This window comes from Telmatherina bonti, assembly GCF_933228915.1.
Source record: "Telmatherina bonti genome assembly, chromosome: 10".
In the NCBI taxonomy this organism is placed as follows: Eukaryota; Metazoa; Chordata; class Actinopteri; order Atheriniformes; family Telmatherinidae; genus Telmatherina; species Telmatherina bonti.
Genome location: NC_136628.1, coordinates 22,481,971 through 22,503,133, shown reverse-complemented (window position 1 = coordinate 22,503,133; position 21,163 = coordinate 22,481,971). Strand labels below are relative to the sequence as shown.

At 37.4% G+C, this 21,163-nt stretch overlaps 1 protein-coding gene across 1 annotated transcript; it reads right to left on the bottom strand.

Moving 5' to 3' along the window:
- Positions 1–92: 92 nt before the first annotated feature.
- Positions 93–19,266, bottom strand: LOC306761182 (metabotropic glutamate receptor 5-like; the record flags this gene model as incomplete). The annotated part of the gene is made up of 17 exons (XM_079247283.1): positions 93–993; positions 2,065–2,234; positions 2,338–2,520; positions 2,676–2,801; positions 2,889–3,047; positions 3,945–4,131; positions 4,857–4,974; positions 5,495–5,621; positions 8,197–8,365; positions 8,452–8,576; positions 8,654–8,775; positions 8,939–9,174; positions 12,952–13,201; positions 17,348–17,462; positions 17,771–18,032; positions 18,824–18,957; positions 19,045–19,266. 17 exons carry the CDS (start codon positions 19,264–19,266, stop codon positions 93–95), a joined length of 3,606 nt encoding a protein of 1,201 aa, XP_079103409.1.
- Positions 19,267–21,163: the final 1,897 nt, after the last annotated feature.

Below are 21,163 nucleotides of genomic sequence, written 5' to 3'. Positions count from 1 at the left end.
AAGGCATAAAATAGTTTGGTCCATGCTGAAGTTTAGTCTTAAAAACTTTGCAATATTCCAAATAAAGTGTAAGCATGGGCAAAAGTGCAGGTTTAAAGGGAAGATGAGCTTTGACTGTAGTGTCTCAGCAGCAGCTGGTCATATTCAGCCTCAGAAGCTGGGGACAAGGAGGGGGGTGTGCTGCCATTGGAGCTCAGAGATGAGTCTCTAAATGGGGATGGAGGCGTCAAAGCCATCAGCTCCTCCATATCCTTGGCTCGTTTGCCAGTCACGCAAGTGCCAGATAAGTGATCGTAAATCTTACTTGCTGGTCGATTATCACAGAAATTTGAGACAGCTGTTACTTCCGCATACGTGGTGACAGTGGAAGGAGCCTGTTTGTTCCTGGGTGTGAGGTACTGAGGAGGACACGGAGAGGCGTCTGTTGTGGCGGGCGGAGCAGTGTTGGAAGGAGGGCTGGCAGTGGCTCCTCCAGGCAGCATCATGGTGTTCAGCTCACTGATGTTGGCAGTGAAACGGTTAACCACGCAGCTTATTTGGTCCATGATGGTGGTACCCTGAGTTTGGCCAATGTCACCCACACTTATGATGCTAATGTCTCCCCCATCCACCATAGTGGTGCCCTGGCCGTTGTCTCCGCCTCTTCGTCTGACCTTGGCGGGATGCTCAGGTACGTATGTAGGTAAAACTTGTGCCTCGTTGGCTCTTTCTTCCTCATGGAGACCCTTTGTCTTTGTTGCATGCTGGCTGAAGGCAGGCAGAGGTGACTGCGAGGGCAAGCAGGTGAAAGACTGAGACACCTGCGGCTCTTCATACTGCTCTTTGACCCCATTGTCTGCAGGCGTATCTCCCTCTTTAGAAAAAGGCTTGATGATGGCTGTCTGATTAACCTCAACTGGGTCTTTTTTCTTAACATGGAATGACATCCTCTTCCATAAATTTGGCCTGTAGCCACGCTCGTTTTGTCCCCACGTTACAGATTTCCCATTGGAACTGTAAAACATATGACATACAAAAAATTATGATTTGTTCACATTACAAGTCTTCTCCAGAGATACATACAGTATGTAATGTTAAACCCCATCATTGGCATACCAGAGCACTGACTAAAGAACCATCTTGTACTCCATCATTTCATCTTGCCTGTATTGCTCATACAGCTTGTTCTATCTTTTGCGTCCTGTGTCATATTAAGTCTTCTTCTATTATCTTCCCTAGAAAGAGGAATCCTCAAAGGTTGTGAGTTTCCTTTGGGAGTATGTAACCCAAATGAGGTAGGCTTGTTTCAGTTCAGGAAACAGTTTTACTTGGTTCCATATCAAGCCTGTTGCAGTAGGTTGATCTCTATGTAGATGGTATTAGACCAAACAGGGATGGTTATGTTCTGGCATAGACAATGTTTCATCAGTACTTCCAAGTGCAGACTCATAAACAGACAAATCCGTGTTTGAGTAAAGTCTCTGGCACAAGCAGCCGTGTCTTTTTTTCTTTTTTTTTTGCTGTTTTTGGATTTGAATGCCTATTCTGGCTAAACCAAATATATCAATTTGATATGTCAAGTTTATATTACTTGTAATCCAGCAAATAATTAAGATCTATTTAGCTCAAATCCAAAGCAGTCAAACAAATACCAGCATATATTGTATTTAAAAGATGAAAACGGCTTCCAGGTATCAAAAATGTCCTTTTTTGGCAATGGCCAACAGGGGGAGACATCTGCAGTTGTAAAAAGAAGTAATCTGATATACTGTGAAAGCCTATGGGAAATATGGTCTTCATTTTTTACTTTTAAACATTTTTATATTTAGTTCACTTAATTGCTTTTAAATCCTGCATGATACTCATTTTCAAAGTGATTTTTTTTCATTTAGAAGAAGCCAGTTGCTAACCTACAGGTTTGTTGGAGATACTGCTCTGTGGGTGTGTGCATTTTTTCTTTGGGGTTAGACACCTCTAGTTTAAACAGTCTAGGAGAACATTTGAGGCTTCCAAATTGCCAGTAGGTCAACCGGTCGTCTGAAATTGATACAAATCATTTTATGTCTCTGTTAATCTCCTTCATACCTTATGTTGTCCTGTGTAGAGCCACGCCCCCGAAACAAGCTGGCCATGCTGCTTGTAGACTTGCCAGACTTGGTCGCCTTCTTGGCATCGCCCACATGCATGCGTACAACCGTGGATGTAGTGAAAGCACTGCGGACATTTTTCTCTGGCTTGGCAAGCATGATGTATACCTGACCATGAAAATACACAACACAAAATATAAAGACACAAGGAAAGAAAAAGAGACTGAAAAACTTGTATTTGATATTTTGTCACTCTGTGTTTGTTTCTTACCTTTGGGACAAACATGCAGCAAAGAGCCACTGTGGCACTGAGGCTGACACTAAAGCACATGGTTATGATTTTGTAGTTAGAGCCAAAATAAATGGGGACGAAGGCCAGCCAGATGATACAGGTGGTATACATGGTAAAGGCAATATACTTGGCCTCGTTAAAATTAGCTGGCACGTTACGAGTCTGTAGGAGAAAAAAGGAAGAATTTAAAATCTTCAAAACACTGTAAGCTTTAGAGAAAAAAAAAATCATATAGAGTGGAAAACTATGGAAAAAATAGACGAAGACAGGTGTAGAATGGTAATACAGCGACATATTGTATTTTGAGCTAATGTTACCTTGAAGGCGTAGAAGGTGCAACTGAGGATAAGAAGTCCATTGTAACCTAGTGGTGCCACCACCCCCAAAGTGGTCAGATTACAGATTAAATGTACCTCACGGATACTGGGATAATCATAGATCACCTAACAGGAGAGAATGGAGAAGTCATAGTGTTGGTTTAAATATATGTAAATGATCATCTGCATTGTAACACATGCACATACACACACCTGTGGTGGCTCTATGATAAGAAGTGCTACAATAATTCCCAGCTGCAGCAGAATGAGTAGGAAGGCGATGACCAATTGTGCGCAGGCGGACATAAAGCGCGGCTTCTTGGTGCAGATCTTCTTTTTGCTGCCTGCCAGGATCCTTGCAATACGGTTGGTCTGGATCAAAAATAGATCAAATGGTTATACAGGCTTTAGTTATACCGGCTGTGGATTATACCTCTTGCAATGATTCATGACAATAATCCTTTTCCCTGATCTTAAATATCAGCCCACACACATCATCAATTTTTGCCATTCTTCCCTGACAACTGGATATCATCCAGTCTCTGGAGCTGAATACTAGTGTTCAGCTTGTTTATGCTGAAGCCATCAAAACATGGGAGTAGAATAGCAGGAAGACTGCAGCATACGGGTGGGTGTGCACTGGTGAAGGTAAAGGTCAATGTTACAAAAAATTGAAGTGTCTGGTTTAAAGTCTACAATTCAGAAACAATTCTTAACTACAAAAAGCATCTGATTCAATTCTCCAGAGCAACTTGTCTGCAGTGATGACTCATATTAAGAGCAGTGATGTCTATTTACAGTTCATCAGCTCTCTTTTCCTCCAAAGGCTGCTTTATATGAAAAAATGCAAAACTTTTTGATGCAGTGTGTTGGATTCCGCAAATAAACAACTTTCTACAAATGCGTATGTCATAAAAAATATTGTAGTTCATTTACTTATTTTAAATGAGTTCGGCTAAATTGGTTCTTCGAATTTAACTATTTTTTTTATCATCCCTAAATTCTGCTTGACAACCTTTTCTGTAAAGTGTGCTGAGAATGATTTTATTTTAAGTTGGACTCAACTGAAGGTAAAGTGAGGACGTTTTAGGTTGTAACGTCAATAGTATTTTGTCTACCAGTTATCTTGACATAAAGTGTAGGGAACTAAAACTCACTAATAAAATCAATATTCACCTGTGAAAAGCACACCACACTACACTACCTCTACTTAACTGTGCATATTGGACTGTACATCCTGAGGCTGAATGGAAATGGAAAACAAAGTACCTTGGTGACCAGGGCAGAGTAGCTCATGGCGGGGGATAGACCGATCCCCAGACGCTGCAGGTAGCAGTAGACAATGTGTGGCTTAGCGATAAGGCTGAAAGTGCACAGATAGCCCAGACAGATTCCAGCCAGGATAATGTAGCAGAGTTCACGACTGGATGACTTGACCACAGGAGTGTCCCAAAATCTACACATGAATGGAAGACTCAGTTAGAACTAACTGAGATACTTAAAAGTCATTTTAAATGGATTATAAACTTCTGGTTTCAATGAGGGGTTACCTCAGATAGTCACAGATCAAGTTGGTTTTACTAAACATTGCATGCAGCTTATTAATAGATTTTCATATTTATCTAGGTCAGCTCAGTAACTTGCTTTGACCCAGAATTTGAAGCTTTTTTTTAAATATTAGTGTTGAATAATTAACTTTGAAATTTCATGTCACATGTGGCTTGACCACAAGTTGTCACAAATGTATAATTAACTGTTCAAAATGTACAATTTAAAAAATGATACAATTTTTAATTTATCATAGTCATTAGTAGTTTTGAAAAAAATATAGATACATTTATTTTTTATTTTCCTATTTTTTATTTTATTTGCATGTAAGCAGTCTACATAATTAAATGCCAAAATCAAAACAACATAGCTTCTGCAGCACCTCAAAAACTTGATTTATATTGTAGATATTTCTTTACTTGATTATCAACAAAACCACATAATATGCATAATTATGTTTTAAAAACTTATACAGTACCTTTGACCCACAAAACGTTTTTTGACATGAATTTATGGAAATAAACACAGAATAGACTTTTCAACCATGTGGTTCTAAATGGCTCCACTAGGCTGATTGTAAATCTGTACATAGACACAACAGTAAATATCTATGAAGGTATTGATTATAATTACTTTACAAAAACAGAAGTGACAAAAAGTGTTGCCATGAGACCCAAACAGGCAAAAACTACAGCAGCGATGGGCTCTGGATCCCCCCAACGTACGTATTGCACCTGAATTGGCTCACAACCTGAGGGAAACGACAAAAAATAGAAATGTTTAAGAAAATATTTGATTTCTTTGCGGCTGTTTTAGTCAAAGGGTAAGTAGGCATTGGTTGTAGCAGACTTGCAGTATAATCAATAAGCTTTAAAAAGACATGTCCTCATGTGGAGCTATTTGCTATGAAGAATAACCGAGACAAAAAGCTTTTTCTCAACAAAAAGGACAAAAAAGGTAAAAAAAATATAGTAGGGGATAAAAAGTTCAAACAATTTTTGACAGATTCGACAGCTTAGGACTCTGGCTTCAGCTGAATTTGTAGTGTGACAGGGATCTAAAATTTCTTGATGTTTGTGCAGCATAAACATTTGATTTCTCTGCAGTTACATGCTTTTTGTACTGTGTTTGCTAGCTAGTCATGTGCATGTGTGTTTGTGGCAAATAAGATGTAAAGAGATTAGTAGGAAGGCTCTCAGTGTGTGACCCAGATTCAGTGTGTATGGAAATCCTTTTCATCTGAGTAACAGAGACATAAACAAAGTGTTTACCAGTCAGGTCATCCGTGGGCCAGGAGCCCAGGACACAGGCTCGACAAGTGTACTCATCAAACACAAACTCATTCTCCTTACAGGGAGTACAAGTCCAACAGCAGCTCACCTCTCCTTTACGGATCACCTGGAGACACACACACACACACACAGCCACACACACACACACACACCTGTATGAGAAGGCAAAAAGGTCTCAAAGCTCTAATGGTATTTTTCTATAGCTAATCTTGCACCCTGACTGCCCTGTAGGACTTGGATATTAGTATTTTTTTTTCCTTAGGAGATCAAGAGAAGTGTATATTTCTTCTTTGTATTTTTTCTTTTAATATTTTCTCTCTCTCTCTCTCTCTCTCTCTCTCTCTCTCTCTATATATATATATATATATATATATATATATATGTAAATATATCTATATCTATCTATCTATATATCTATCTATCTATCTATCTATCTATCTATCTATCTATATATATATATATATATATATATATGTATATATATATATATATATATATACGTATATATATATATATATATATATATATATATATATATATATATATATATATATATATATATATATAAAAATAAATTTATATATAAATAAATAAATAAATATATAATATATATATTATATATATATTTATTTATATAAATAAATATATAATATATATATTATTATTATTATATATATAAATAAATTTATATATAAATAAATAAATAAATAAATAAATATATAATATATATAATATATTATATATATAATATATATATATAATTATATAATATATATATTATATATATATTTATTTATATAAATAAATAAATAAATATATAATATATTATATATATATATATATATATATATATATATATATATATATATATATATATATATATATATATATATATATATATATATATATGTATATATATATATATATATATATATATATGTATATATACATATGTATATAAATGTATATATACATATATATATATATACTTATATATATATATATAAAATATATGTATATAAATATAAAAAAAACACAAAACAAATAAGCAGCTTTCCAGCACAGGCACTCCTTTCAGACATGCACTGCTTTTCATTAATCTAAACACATCTGTGTCATTTTAGAATGCGCTCATTCTTATTTTTCTTTTGCGAGGTCAGACTGAGTTACGTAGATGGGGTACTTCAACAACAGCACAGTCTGAACTGCTATAATCACATTGACAGTAAGCTCATCTGACTACCATGAGTGGAATTTGGACAATCAAATGATATATAAAGTTAAATAAACAAACAATTCTCCTACTCCATGGTATTTCCTTTAACAGTCAGCTGCAACACCATACTGGTCTACACAGTTTTTGAGCCAAGTAAACAGGAGTAAGCTGCTTGATGCATTCTATAAATAGAAATTTAGCATAGGAACACATTATGAGAAAATTATGGATTTAAAAGGCCTTCAGAGTTTTGATGATTTACTATAACCCACCAGATTCAAAATGCAAACACTGTACACACACACTGGTTTCTCTGTCCCTTTCACAGACATCTCTCTTTGAATCATTAACCCCAATATGACCAGTGTCTCTATGTCTAGATGTCTTTGCTTTCACAGACTGATGAAGGCATTCATATTTTGTATAATTCATGTATGAAGAGTTATTTATTTTGGGTCAGCGGCAACTCAGAAGGTAGCGCTGGCACCATTCAGTCAGAATTGCTTTGCCCCTTAATATGTTCCTTTCTTGTTGGCTTATAAAAGCATCCTCTAAATGAATGTAATTCAATGAGCTTACAGCAGATGAACTTAGGAAATTTGAAGCACGGTGGGATTTTGGTCCTATTTAATACAGATGAACTTCATGGCAATCATGTAGGCACAATTGTCAGTGAGTGGCAGAAATAACTGTTCTTGCTTATTTACAGTAGGTAAGCAAAGATTCTAAACCGCTCTCTCTCTGTCATCTCGCGTCTGCATGTGAGTTGAGAAATGTTAACCTGGGTCAGCCAGTTAGTTAGTTAAAATCAGAAAAATGAATCATGATGCAGTGAAAGGCAGAGAATAACTCTTCTTTGAGAGAAGACAAAATTGGATGCAACATTGACAAGGTCAAAACAGGTCAGAACAACCCAAAGCTCAGAGTGTGGGCTTTAAAAAAACCTAAAGATATGAAACTGCATATTTTGTTCTTGTTTTCTACTCCTTTTTAACACGGGTTTTCTAATATGGCAGAGACTTTTGGGATGATTCAGAGGAGGAAGAATGCAATGTTCTCCATGATATGGATGGGCTGAAGGGAGCTAGAGAAGCCCAGATGGAAGATGATTAAAGCTTTAACAATAAGCTGCCCTGAATCCCTTGTGGAGGACTTGATGATGTAATTGGACTGGTTTTTAAGACTGGAAACCTGTGGGATCAATTAAGACTGGTGTGTGGGCCGTGTTTGACACAATTCCTTGTCATAACGTCTCTCCAGTATATGGGAACATGAAAGCATAGAACAATGTCTTTTTGGAGAGACCCATCACAAAAGCAACAGCCACTATTTGAATAGCTGAATTTTTATAATATACAAATGACAAGACAGGCAAACAGCTCACGTTACTTATGTCAACACAGCGAGTTGTTTGTTGAATAAGTATCAACAATGTAAATTGCAGTGCAGTAAAGGGTCATCCTACCTTAATCTGTGCCTTTTTGCATGGCTCAGAGCAGACTGACTGGATTATTTCACTGTTGTTACTCCAAATTTCTTCATCATTCATCTTTAGGCCACCCTGATCCCAGCTTCCCACATGGATGTAAGCATATTCATCCTCACCGATCTGCTTGAAGTTCATGATTTCATACCTGAGGCACACATTGGCAACATGTATTCAAAACATATTTCTGCTTCCTCCTCCTTTCCTTTATTTGGTTCTGACCAGAATTATTACCTGCCAGGTGAGTCTCCATTCTGGTCAAAGTGGATAATCTCCCCTGATACACCAGTGAAGTTGGTTTTCATCAAGAAATCCAGCAGCTTGCGGCCATCAATGGGGCGCATGTTCTCGCACAAACCCTGGAGGAAAGCATATGCTGTCAATGCTATTACAAACTGTGAAAGATTCTTAATGAGCACAATGCTGATGATCGTACCTTATATCCTGGACAAAGGGCTTGCTGCATTGCATGAAGACCATAAGCCATTGAATAAATTGCATTTATGACAAAGCCCATTTTGGTGTCTTGGGCGTATTGGTGACGTAGAGACTCTCTCCCTGTGCAGAAACATAATTATTGTAAGGGCACACTATATACTATCAACATGATCATTGCAACCACATTAATCTGCTTATTGGAAAACAGATTTTAGGATGTGTAAACAAGTGAAGTGAAAATGATCTAAGCATGTGTAATGTATGCAATCTTTAATGTACTAACAGGTGCATGTGCGGTTATGCACGGTGCTTTCCTGTGGATGTCCTCTCAACCTGCACTGGAAGCGGTGCTGCCAGAATTCAGGAAACCAGGGGTTCCTCTGGTTGGCATCAGGCTTCAGGTTCAGGTAGTAATCATCAAACCAAGTCACATATGCAGACTTTAGCTTTATCGTTATTCCACCGGCTGCTTCCCTTTCAAAGGCATCAGTCACATCGTACCTGTCTGCCCAGCCATCACTGGAGAAGAGAAAAAGTAGAAGCAGCAACAATTACAGATGGCAAACTGTTCATACTAACTAATGAACTTAGAAATCTTTCTTGAATATCAAATTTTCCTCACTTAGTCCTGAATCTGGTTGTACACAATGCAATTTAAAAGCTCGGACAAACCTACTTACATTTTTTGACATATTTAACTGCTACTACAACAACAGGGAATAAACCTGTCCATTATCATTTAAATGTCAGATTTTTTTTTCATATATTCATAGAAGCAACATGCTTCTAAAATGAACACATTTATTGCTGCAATATTAATTTAAAATCATTATATCATCACACTACCTCCTCTGTGCGTTATTTTCAGACCTATGCATCCAATGTATCAGTTCTATCAGGATGTTTAAGTTCTTTGTTACTGTAGCCAGAAAGAAAAGGGAAGCTGTGTGCATGGATAGATGATAGATAACATTAAAAACCAGACAAACATCCTCAGACTGGACTATCTGCTGGCATGTATAATGTACTCTGATTTAAATAACAAAAAGAAAACTTATGGGTAGAAACTAAGGCTGCACTACCTTGAGAAAATCGACATTGCAATATTTTCTAACCCTGCGATATATATTGTGATATGAGAAAATACAGAATTTTTCTCCAGATGAAAAGTCCTGCTGCACTCCTGCCATCTCATTGACATGAACCTGCACACATCTTCCCTCTTTTTGTGAATCTTACAAGTATGTTTTGTTTGCTGTATTTGACAGTTATTCTTACAATATTCTTCCAATATCTATTGTTTTTTACCAAAAAGGTTCATTTGTCAGGTTGAAACTGATGGGAACATATTGAGATTATTTGCCTCCTACGTTGCAGGAACTTGCGATGTGACTATTGCACACATGTGCATTGCGATGACAATGCTCAAGTGTTACATCCTGCAGTTCTATGGTCGACTCAATAAGCTGTTTCAGCAATGAGACGTTTTATTATCCCTTTGTAGATACTTGTCCACAACCAACAAAGACAAAATGCTGTTTACACATTCACATGCGTGCATACATGTAAAAAAAAAAAAAAAAAAAAAAACACACCTCACTGACACAAAGATTTGCAATTCACTTGCAGTCTTGCTTAAGAATATTTCTTTTACAAAAAGCAAAAGAAGTCTTTTTTGCAAACTTCTCTCACCAAGCAGGAGTTATACAACAGTTGTGTGGGTGTTTTGTAATGCCTGATTCTGGTGAGGCAGGAGATCATTTCATAACATATCCTTAGAGAAGCGAGCACAGAAATTGTATACTGGCGTTAAAAAAAAGAGGGAGAGAGAAAAGCAGGAATGGATATGAAAAGCATGGAACGCTTTGACTCTGGATAGTTTGAATCACTCTTCAACAAGCGCTCTGAAACCCACACATCGACCTGGGAGGGCAATATACTGCATGCAGCATGCTGCTACACCACCTACATGCCTGAAGACACACTAAAGTGTTCGAATGTGTTGCTCACACACACACACACACACACACACACACACACATACATGCACGCAAGTGCATACACAGGCATGTAAACACACAATCTAATTTTTCTTGTATATTGGTCAACTTTTGCAGCCAGCTCTTCTCTGAGTGAACACTAAGAGTTGCAGCAAACCAGAAAGGTGCACATAGCTGTCCTCAACGAGAAAGTAAGACAGGCACACAAAAAAAAGTAACAGATGTCAGATCCAATTGGAATAAAAGCTCTCTTCCGCCACTTAAGTATCCTCAGTGGCTGTGTTTCTGCTCCATGGCAGTAATAGCGGGTGGAATGCCAGGGAGGGATCGGGATGTTTTACCGACACTATAAATTCAAAGTGGTTGATTGGAGCACTTGTGCAAAGGGATCGTGCATATAGCAGTCAGAACCCGCAGAAGCACAGATTTGCTATCAACTCACAGAACTCAATCTTATGGTGATGGCAGAGGAGAAAAAAAGAAACAAGAGATCAAGATAGCCAGTGTTTGTCAATAACCCTTTCCATCCTAGATCTCCTTAAAACCAGGCTGTTCATCCTGTAAAATAGCAACCAAGGCCACTTTTCAAAGGTTGTGAAGTATAGCATATCTACTGCAGAGGCCACCTTGAACTGCTATGATTGTATGCTGTATTATATAAATGTATGCTGCAATTATTGTATTGTAGACATGTTGCAAAATTGTAGCATTTGCCTTGAAAGAAAGAAAAAGAATTTGAAAAAGAGATTTCAAGCCCTGTTCTGGTTAAATTCCACGTGCCAGCCATCCATTACGCCCACAACTGTTTTGGCAACACAAGTATTTTTTTCTGATTGTTTCTCTCTTTTTTAAAGATAGTTGACCTTAAGATATCTATGTCTGCAGATTTGTGATTCAGCTTAGTACAGAGTACTACACTGATTGACAAAGAGTTCATAGAACAACCAATTCTGAAGTCATGTATGGGTTTATTATGATTATATAACACCATATTAATTTTTTTGTGTGTATGTGTTAGGTTAATGGAACATTTTAATTCCACAGAGCATGTGTCGTTTACTATAAATAAACATATGTGTTGGTTTCTTTCAAAACAAGCTGAGCGTTAATATTGATTTTAGTAAGACAGGTTGTATTAAAAAGCTAGAAATGCTGAAGGGTAAAAAAAAAAAAAAAAAAAAGCAATGCAACAAAAGAAAAAAAAAAAGCAAAGAAAGAAATCATCTTGCTTTTCCAATAGATGTGCCTGAAAAAAATCTCAACCTGAGAAGTACATCTCAAATTTAATCACCCTGAACACAACACAGTTAGAAGAAACATCTCATTAACTTAGCATCACTAAAAATGGGCACATGACAACCACATAACTACCTGGGGCCCATGTGTAGACACTTAGAGCTTATAGAGAATGGTGTTTTGCAATATGTAGTTCAAGGTTATTTGATGTTTCCCACTGTCAGATTTGAGCGACAGCCCACATATGTGGCTCCTAATGAGGAAAGGCATTTATAGAACACCAGGGACAAGAGTGAGCCAGAGAGCCTTAAAATAAAACACATTATTCTCGGAAAGAGTGAAACCTTCTGCTACATCAACCCCCTCTTTTTTTTTGCTTGTTTTCTTCACTCATGGCTTTAATTGCATATGACATTTCCTGCAGAATTTGCCCAATCTTTAGCAGTTTCTCTTTTTAAAAAAACATCAACAGATGGACTGGCGATAATAGAATTACTTTGAGGTGTTAAAATTTCTCAAATTAAACTTGAGAAAAAGCAGTTTTCAGTAAGTGATTTTTGGCAATGTAATATTTTCAAGGTTGGATGACAGTGTAGCATATTTAATCATAATAGGCAACAGTTTGTGCTTTATTTGTCCTCAAGGATGGGTACGTTAGTACGAAACAGAATAACTGATATGCTGTTTTATGACTTGTAATGACATAATTGTAAAAATCACAATGTTATACAGTTTTATGTATTACTTGCTGCAAGGAATCTGAGAATAAATAAATTGCTTTGCACGGCAGTCACAAGAAAGAATATGAAAATACCTTACGTTTACCAGGTCACCATGAAGTTGATGGGAATAATGAAGGTGATGACAAGAATGATGAGAGGACAAAAATGGTCCAAATGACAACAATTATATCTGACAAGTTTGAAGATGTTTGGCGTCTGTAAAAAAAAAAGAAAGCTTGATTTGAAAGTGATGTATACTTCTTTAAACCTCTGAAGATAACAAACAAACAAACAAACAATAACAAGTCCAAATATGCCCCAAATAGTTTACAACTCACCTTCCAACCAGTAAAAACTCTCCCACCAGACGTAGTCGTCTCATGGCCATCAGTATGCCTCGAACGGTCATGCCCTCACAGAAGCAGGCCACCACTCGAGCTTTGGGCAGATGGCCTCTGAGTTTTTGCAATAGCTTGTCAAAGCTCTGTTCCCCTGCGTTGCTATATATCTTATCAGAATGAGCGATGCAGATCCCCTCTTTTGCTGCCATGTCTTTAAATGCCTCCATTCCGCTCTCACCATAATTGCCTATGAAGGGAGTCACATGAATCAGTCAAGTGTTTGTAACCTAATCAAAGCTAACCATCTGTAAAAATAGACCCATTTATTTATTAATTGCTACATTTTGTTGCCATTACCCTATGACACAAGCATTTAGAAATGATCTGACAAGGTAATCATTGTTAGGTTCTCAGCGACAAAGCTTCTTGCTCCTGAGTTTGAACAAAATAAGTTCAACAACAAATACATTTGGTGTAATGCCTGCACAGTACTTCAGAATCTGGAAAATTTGTCCATATCATGGGAATTGATCCCTGTTTTTCATGGAAATTAGGTCACCTAGTTTCTGTTGCTGTAGATATGAAAGTCTGAAATTTGCTATTATTTATTGGGTCAAAAACTTTGCTTATGCAAATGCCTTGCAGTGTTCCAAACAGGGCTAAAGCACTCTTGATAGATCATTTTGACAGTTGTGCAGGCGGCAAAGTGTGTGTAACATTTTTTTTTAAATTACCAATTAGAATGAAACCTCTTTAAAAGTTGCACATTTTTGCACAGAGTGGTGAAAACTTTCTTGGTTGCAGGAGACTATCATGTTTAAAATGTGAGTCCATGCATGTACGCTAGGATTTATAGTTCAACTGAAACCAAATCATTTTGACCCAATTGTACTGCCTACAGGACTTATAAACACTAGAAAGACAGGGTGCAAGGGCTTTTCTTTATAGGAGATTCCCATTGCATTAGGTTTTATCATGGAAAAAGAACATCTGGCATGCAAAAGACCTTATTTTAAATCCTCCTTAACAATAGTTTGGTATTTTTATGAGAAAAGATAGGAAAACAGTCAGTTGAGATTTAGAATTTATCGAGAAGTATTTGTTTCAGAAATAAATTACCATGAACCACTGAGAGGTAAAAAAAAAAAAATAAAAAAAAAAACAGTAAATGCACAGTAGCAGAATAGAAAATCATACATCGGCAAGGTTTTTTCCTGAACCGATGGGAGTAGTCATGGCTCCACTGCGTTTGTGTTAAGGCTGTATTTTAGTGCTGCGATGTAGCAGGGTTTGGGGGTGGCTTCAAGGTAACAAAAGGGAAAAGAAACATAAGCAAATTCATATTTCCATATGCTGTGTGTCACTATTTAGTTTTTTGCCAGCTTTTGTGTATGAGAAAATTTTTTCCTCATTTTAACTCGGATTAACTCATTAAACTCACTCAGGTTCCATGTGCAACCTGAGTGCACATTGGGAAAATGAAATTGGGAAAATGAAGATACTGATTGTTATCCAATCTTTGGCACATTTCAAGAAGAATCTGTTAAATACAAAAGTTTAGCTGCTAAGAAGTCTGGTGATTTTTGACTGATTCTCATCTTTGTAATGCCAATTAATTTATCTATTAAGCTGATCTAACTGCATTCTGCAGTCTGTAGTTTATGAAGCTACACTATGTCATGGCACAGCTGAGACTTCCAGGTAAAAGGCCTTCAGCTTGATGACGACATATGTTTACCCAAAAACAAACACATATCAAGCCATGCTACCTATTATCATATGTATTTGTCTATGTCATTCACACAGATGCCCATTTGCCCGGAGGTGTTTCTGCACACAGTTCATACTTCCTTGCTGGAGGCAGTGGTGGGCCATGCTGAGTTAAAGGTGTTTTGGAAATCCTAAATATTATTGATCAAGGTGGAATGATAGTTTTTCATGTGGTGCCTCAGGTGGCACCCAAGATGCTCCATTTACACCCAATCCTGACACCTGCATCTTAACCAATCTGTCAGTGGTTAATTAAGGGGTGGCCAACTCCGGTCCTTGAGAGCTGCAGTACTGCTAGTGTTCGGAGTTTACCTGCTGCAACACACCAAATCAATGGAAATTTGGCAGACTTGTGTAGAGTTTGATATCAAGCTCTGCACAAGCTTGATTTGTGCCAGTTGTGTTGCAGCAGGGAAACTCCCAACACTTGCAGGACTGAGGCCCCAGAGAACCAGAGTTGGCCTCCCTGGGGTCAGTTAATCCTTCCAGAATACCATTACAGATACTATAAACAATGCTGCTTTTTGCCTCTCTCCCAACATGTTTGCAACATCTTGTTGGCATTTATGTTCAAATATGTCAACAATATTTGTCTTCAGCTAAAGACAAGGACTTAGGACACGAATACATCACCATGGGGCAAACTTGACTTTTCATTAAAATAAACAGAAAACAATGCTCTTGCTAAAAATTCATTCATTATCCTAACCGCTTAATCCGATGAAGGGTCGCAGGGAAGCTGGAACCTATCCCAGCAGTGTTTGGGTGAAAGGCAGGGTACAACCTGGACAGCGCAGGGCCACACAGAGACAAACAACGACTCACACTCACTCCTATGGGGCAATTTAGAGTAACCAATTAACCTAACATGCATGTCTTTGGACGGTGGGAGGAAGCCAGAGTACCCGGAGAGATCCCATGCATACACAGGGAGAACCCGCAAACTCCACACAGGAAGGCCACTGTCCAAATCCCACCCCAGCTGAGTATCGAACCTTCTTGCTGTGAGGTCATAGTGCTAATGGAATGGAAAATTGAAACTAACAAAAACAAAACTCAGCCAAGAACTCAAGATGTGCTGCCAATGGAATTCAGATGTCAACTATAAGAACAAAGAATTTCGAGAGAAGATGCAAACCAAGCAGATAATGTTCTGAGGGATTACTAACAAACCAGGAGCGTGTGTAGCAATCAGCAACTGAAAGCAGGTCGGCTACATGACCAGAACAGGTCTTAAATACAATGTTGATTATCGGTTAAGACACTGATAATCACTGTACTTTTATCTGTTAAATGAAGTTCAAAACTAAGACTTAATTTTTTACATTTAATCACATTTTATGCTTTAGAATTTTCTAATTTCAGGCTTTTAGAACATTTTAGGAAATTTCCCAACTTTTCTGGGTCTGAGGTCTGTGTTATGTCAGTGGTTGGTGACCACAAACAACAAGGGTGTTTATGTGTATGTGTGTCTTTGTAAGGATGTAGACTTATCTTATATGTGTTGCTGGAGCCTGTTTAAACTCAAATGGGTAACACTTGGTACATAATGGTGCAAATCATATACTTAGGTAAAATGTAACATGATGAACTAATGCATCTATTAATTAAGACTTTATCATGAATTCCTGTTGCTCACCATGAACTAATGATGATCTCAATGTTAAATCATGTGTTTACTTGATCCTTAATTGATCATCAATTAATGAACATTAGTTCACTGTTAATTAATCAATATGTTAACATATTTGGCAGTTTAAATAGAAACATATAATTTAATTCCCTGCTACTGATTTTCTTTTAATTTTTATTCATGCAAGACACACTCAAAGAAGTTTATCTGTGTGAATATGGATATTAAAGCCTGACTATTAATAAAGGTTGATTTTAAGTTTATTTATTTATTCTTATTTTTTTTTATTTCTGAAGCAGCGATATATTTAATATAAAGCATTTCCATACATACCAGTGTCATAACTTTGTTAAATGTACTGTATTAATAGTGATTTTAAAACTCTAATAATCCCCCCAAGTGCTTTTACATATCCATGTTCACCTAAGTGAACCTCCTTGAGTGTGTCTTGCTTTAAATAAAAATAGTAGCAGGAATTAAATGATATACTTGTATCCAAACTGGCAAATCTGTTGACATACTGATGAATTAACAGTGAACTAATGTTCATTATTGATGATCACTTAGGGGTCAAGTAATCGCATGAATCAACATTGAGATCATCATTAGTTCATGATGAGCAACAAGAATTCATGATACAGTCTTCATAAATCAATGCATTAGTTTATCATGATTTACACATTAATTAAGTATATTATTTGTACCATTATTGTAAACCCTCAAATGTTTTGTGTTCCTTAGAAAATAACTGCCTAATGCTGCTTTTCTGTTCCCTCACATAACATAAATAAACGAAAAACTGCATATGGTAAAGATGCATACATTTTATCATTTTAAACCTCAGAAACCTCATAAGGATTAAACTTCCTATTGCACTATTGCACATTAGATTGGATAGATGTAACAGAAAACATATGCTGCTTAATCCATATGTATAGCTGCAGCTGGAGAGGAAGAGATGAAAGGTAATACATTTATACACAGCCTTACCCTCTGTGTGTATTGCAGATACGTAGCTCCAGTTGTACCTCTTGACAATGTCTACCATGGCTCTGGCCTGCTGCATGTCTGATGGCACCACCCTCATGAAGTATTTATACAAGCTCTGTTGGAGGGAGTTTACTTGTACACAAGTCTTGCATGTTTTCAGAACTATCTATTCACCAGTTTGCAAATTTGTGTGCAATAAACAATACTTTGTCACTTTACATTGGCTTCTATCTTATTTTCAGAATGAGACCATAGTTAAGTGGAAATCAGACATAATACTAACCAAATCTAAAAAAAAATGTTATAATTAAGATGTGCATGAGTTTTGGCTTTACCTGGCATCCAATCTCCAACTTCCCATCAATTATTGTTTCATACATAAACTATTCAATAAGGAGATGTTGCCATCAAAATGTATCCTACCTTGTCACTGAGATCCATGCTGGTGGCTGAGTATGCTATCTGAGGGATGTTGAAAAGCTGGAGGAGATTCTGCACTTGTATTGCCACAGAGCTGGATCCTGGTCCAATCAGTCCCACAATGGGCTTCTTCCCCTGAAGAAGCACACTACCCGTTTCTGCATTACATCTGCCCTGGCTCTCCTCCTCATCGCTGGATACCAGCGTGTCCCGAATGAATTCAATACTCTGCTCCAACGCCACTGCGGAGTGCCAGCAGGAGTCCCTGGCGTACAAAGACTGAGCTCACATCATGACAGTTTGGCAAGAGTGGAACAAGGATATTGCAGGGGTGTCATTGCTTATGGTTAGAGTTCATTATTTGGACATATGAAGGGATAACAGGGATTTTGTTTAAAAGCTAACAGTCTTTCACCTTATGAACCAGTCAAATCAAGCTTGTGTCTCGAAAAGTCAAAAAACTTTTCCCCTTTGATTTTCGCTGGACGGTCCCCCTTGCTGAGCTGTGGCAAAGACATGTGACCTGCCTCCTAAAGTTAAGTTTGCTGCAGATTATTAAAAAAAAACAAAACAAACAAAAAACTATTCTCCTCCTTCATTCAGAGTGTAGTTACACTTAAAAGATCCACTCCACAGTCACTGTGGAGAGGCTAAATGTCAGAAACTCTGTCAACACACGTGTGGTGTTAAAAAACTGTAGCCTACTCGATTAAAGAAAAACTCTGACACTTCTTTAACTTTCTGAGGCCGGAGCTCCTGCCAGTCACCTCTTGCAGTACCTGACACCCTGATTTACTCTGTGAAATTTTTGCACTGAGCTATTTCTCGCAGAATTATCTGTCAATCTGCTCCTGTTCACTTGTCTGCACCCTGCTTAGCAACAAACAGCTCCCCTGGTTTACCTTCTATACGTCCTATCTTGTTACCTTAAAACTGCTTCCTTAATGCTTCCTTCTCAGGGTGAGTACATGTTCCCCTTAAAGACTACTAATTTATTGAATGCACAACTTCTTGCTTATGACAACAGCAAAAGAGGTTTTGTGATTGGTTGCTGACCTGATCTCGCAGCCCAGTGTGATATTGGGAAGGATATTGGGGTCTGCATTGATCCGATCCAAAGTGTGCATCATTGCCTCCACCCTCTGGATTCCATATTGCTCACGCACAGCGCCACACTTGCGCTCATGGACCTGAATAAGGTGAAATGACAAAGTGATCATTAGAATTTATGTCATTGTTATTAAATGGATACACAACCAATAATACGTAATAGGTACCTTGTCTGCAGGGGGTTGATGGTGGACAGAAAACAGGGCTCCTATGATGACGTCACCAGGAATATGTGCCAGTACCCTTCTCTCACTGTTCTGGGCATTGACCCCAAGCTGGTCTTTCAAACCCAGCCAGTTCAGGTCAGCTCCCAGTAACACAATGATGGCACACAACTTTACATATAACCTTTTTTCTGTCCCTGCACTCGTCCTTACGCCTCCTGCCATCCTCTGTCCTCTTAGAGCTGAAGTTCAAATGAAAGTGTTTTGCTTGGCATGATGAATGCAGTGCCAAGAGCAAGGGTAAAACTCCTGCAGAAAAGAATATGGATAAGAATCAAATGAACTCAGTGAGAAAACAGCAAAGTCAATGCAAGAAACTAAGGCAAATGTGTAAATGTAGCTGTGGTTCAAATTTGTTCTGAAAATATACTCAAAACTTAATAAAGGATTCAGTTTTTGTTCATACTGTGTGCACCCAGCACAAAAACTGAAATATATTTTCTGCCTACCTTTTTTCTGTCAGTTGCCATGAAGATGTCAATCCTGTTGAGAACGTTTCCATCACAGAGGAGCAGCCAGAGATGCTGCTGCTGCCTTTTGCTCAAGCTCAGTCTGGTGCCTGGCTACAGCAAACTGCAAATAGCAGCAGATAATACAGTCCGTTATTGGAACATGTTTGACTTACTGACGCACTCGGCACATCAGCCCCCCCATCTCCCCAGCCTCTCCTCCACCTCCTCCTCCTAAAGCAGCAGAAAGCATGGAGCATCGTCAGTAACTGTTTACAACAGCAGAAATCACTGAGAGGACATAATTACTCAGACATATCATTAATAGGAGCTCAAATTCAGCTTAATAAAGGGTAGAAACTGAAGACGAGGAACGTCATCACTCCTGCAGAGATTTCTTTACTCTTAAAATTCTAAAGTCGACCATACATTTGAAATTCAAATAAAATCTCTTAGTAGAAAACCTGTGTGAATGGTTCATTAATGCTCCTGTGTAAAGCGACAGAAAGCCTCCCCTTGAACATTTCCTGAAACTTCTGGAAGTTTTGTAACATAATCTTTTGTGAACCTTTATGAAAGGTTCCACGTACAAATAAAGTGACTTTTTTGTGTCAAGGTGAGGAATGCACAAACACAACATTCTTCAAAAATGGTATTTTGTTCAACTTGGTAAAGGTAAAGTGAAAGGTATATTTTGTAAAACATTTAAGAATATATCAGAGAACAATGTAAAAACATTTAAAGAATATTCAAAGAATCTTTACTTCACACTTTATGAACACTTTCAATTAAATTTTTTAAGATTAACTACTGGAAAACCTTTGCCAGAAGAAACATAGAGAACAAATTTAATAACAGTTGCTTGTAGTTGTTTTTAATTTTTTAGTTTGAAAAAAAAAAACCTCTCAAAACATTTTCTAAAGACTTTTGTCATATGTTCTTAATTGGACATGTTAACATTTAAATTTCTCTTGGCAATGCTCCTTATAAAGATAAATGTCCATTTCTCTCTCTGGGATGGGAATAATAGACAAAACAGTGAGATAAGTCCATGTTTTTGCTTTGTTCATCCCTTCTGTGCTACAGGTCGATTTGACCCTCATTATCTGTCTTCCAAATATACCTTGCACCCACTCAGCTTGAGGTATCACAGCTTCATATCAAATTTATCATCCCCATCTCTGTGTTCAAAGGGTTTGGATGGTAAAAGGCTCTGTTCATGACAAAAACCACACACTGGGTCTTTCAACTGCAACGCTTTCATTTTTTTGCCCAGTAAGAATGACTTCTGACATGAGGTTTGGTACTTACACTTCTTTCCTAAAGAAATACATTGCTTTTGAGATTGTAATCAGCACCAGTTCTAATATACTGATATTGACTGTCACTATTAAAAGTACTGCTCTTTGCTGACATTAATTTTTATAAATAGAATAGTGAAGTAAAAAAACAGTTAAATTTTGGTTGTCAGGAAAAATCTTACAGTTTCACCTATGTTAAATAAATAGTCGAGGTCATTTTTATCCAAAATACAAAGTGTTTCTTTATGGTTGGCTACATCTATCATGGAAAAATGTAAGTAAAACAAACTGCATATTTTAAACGTCACAAAT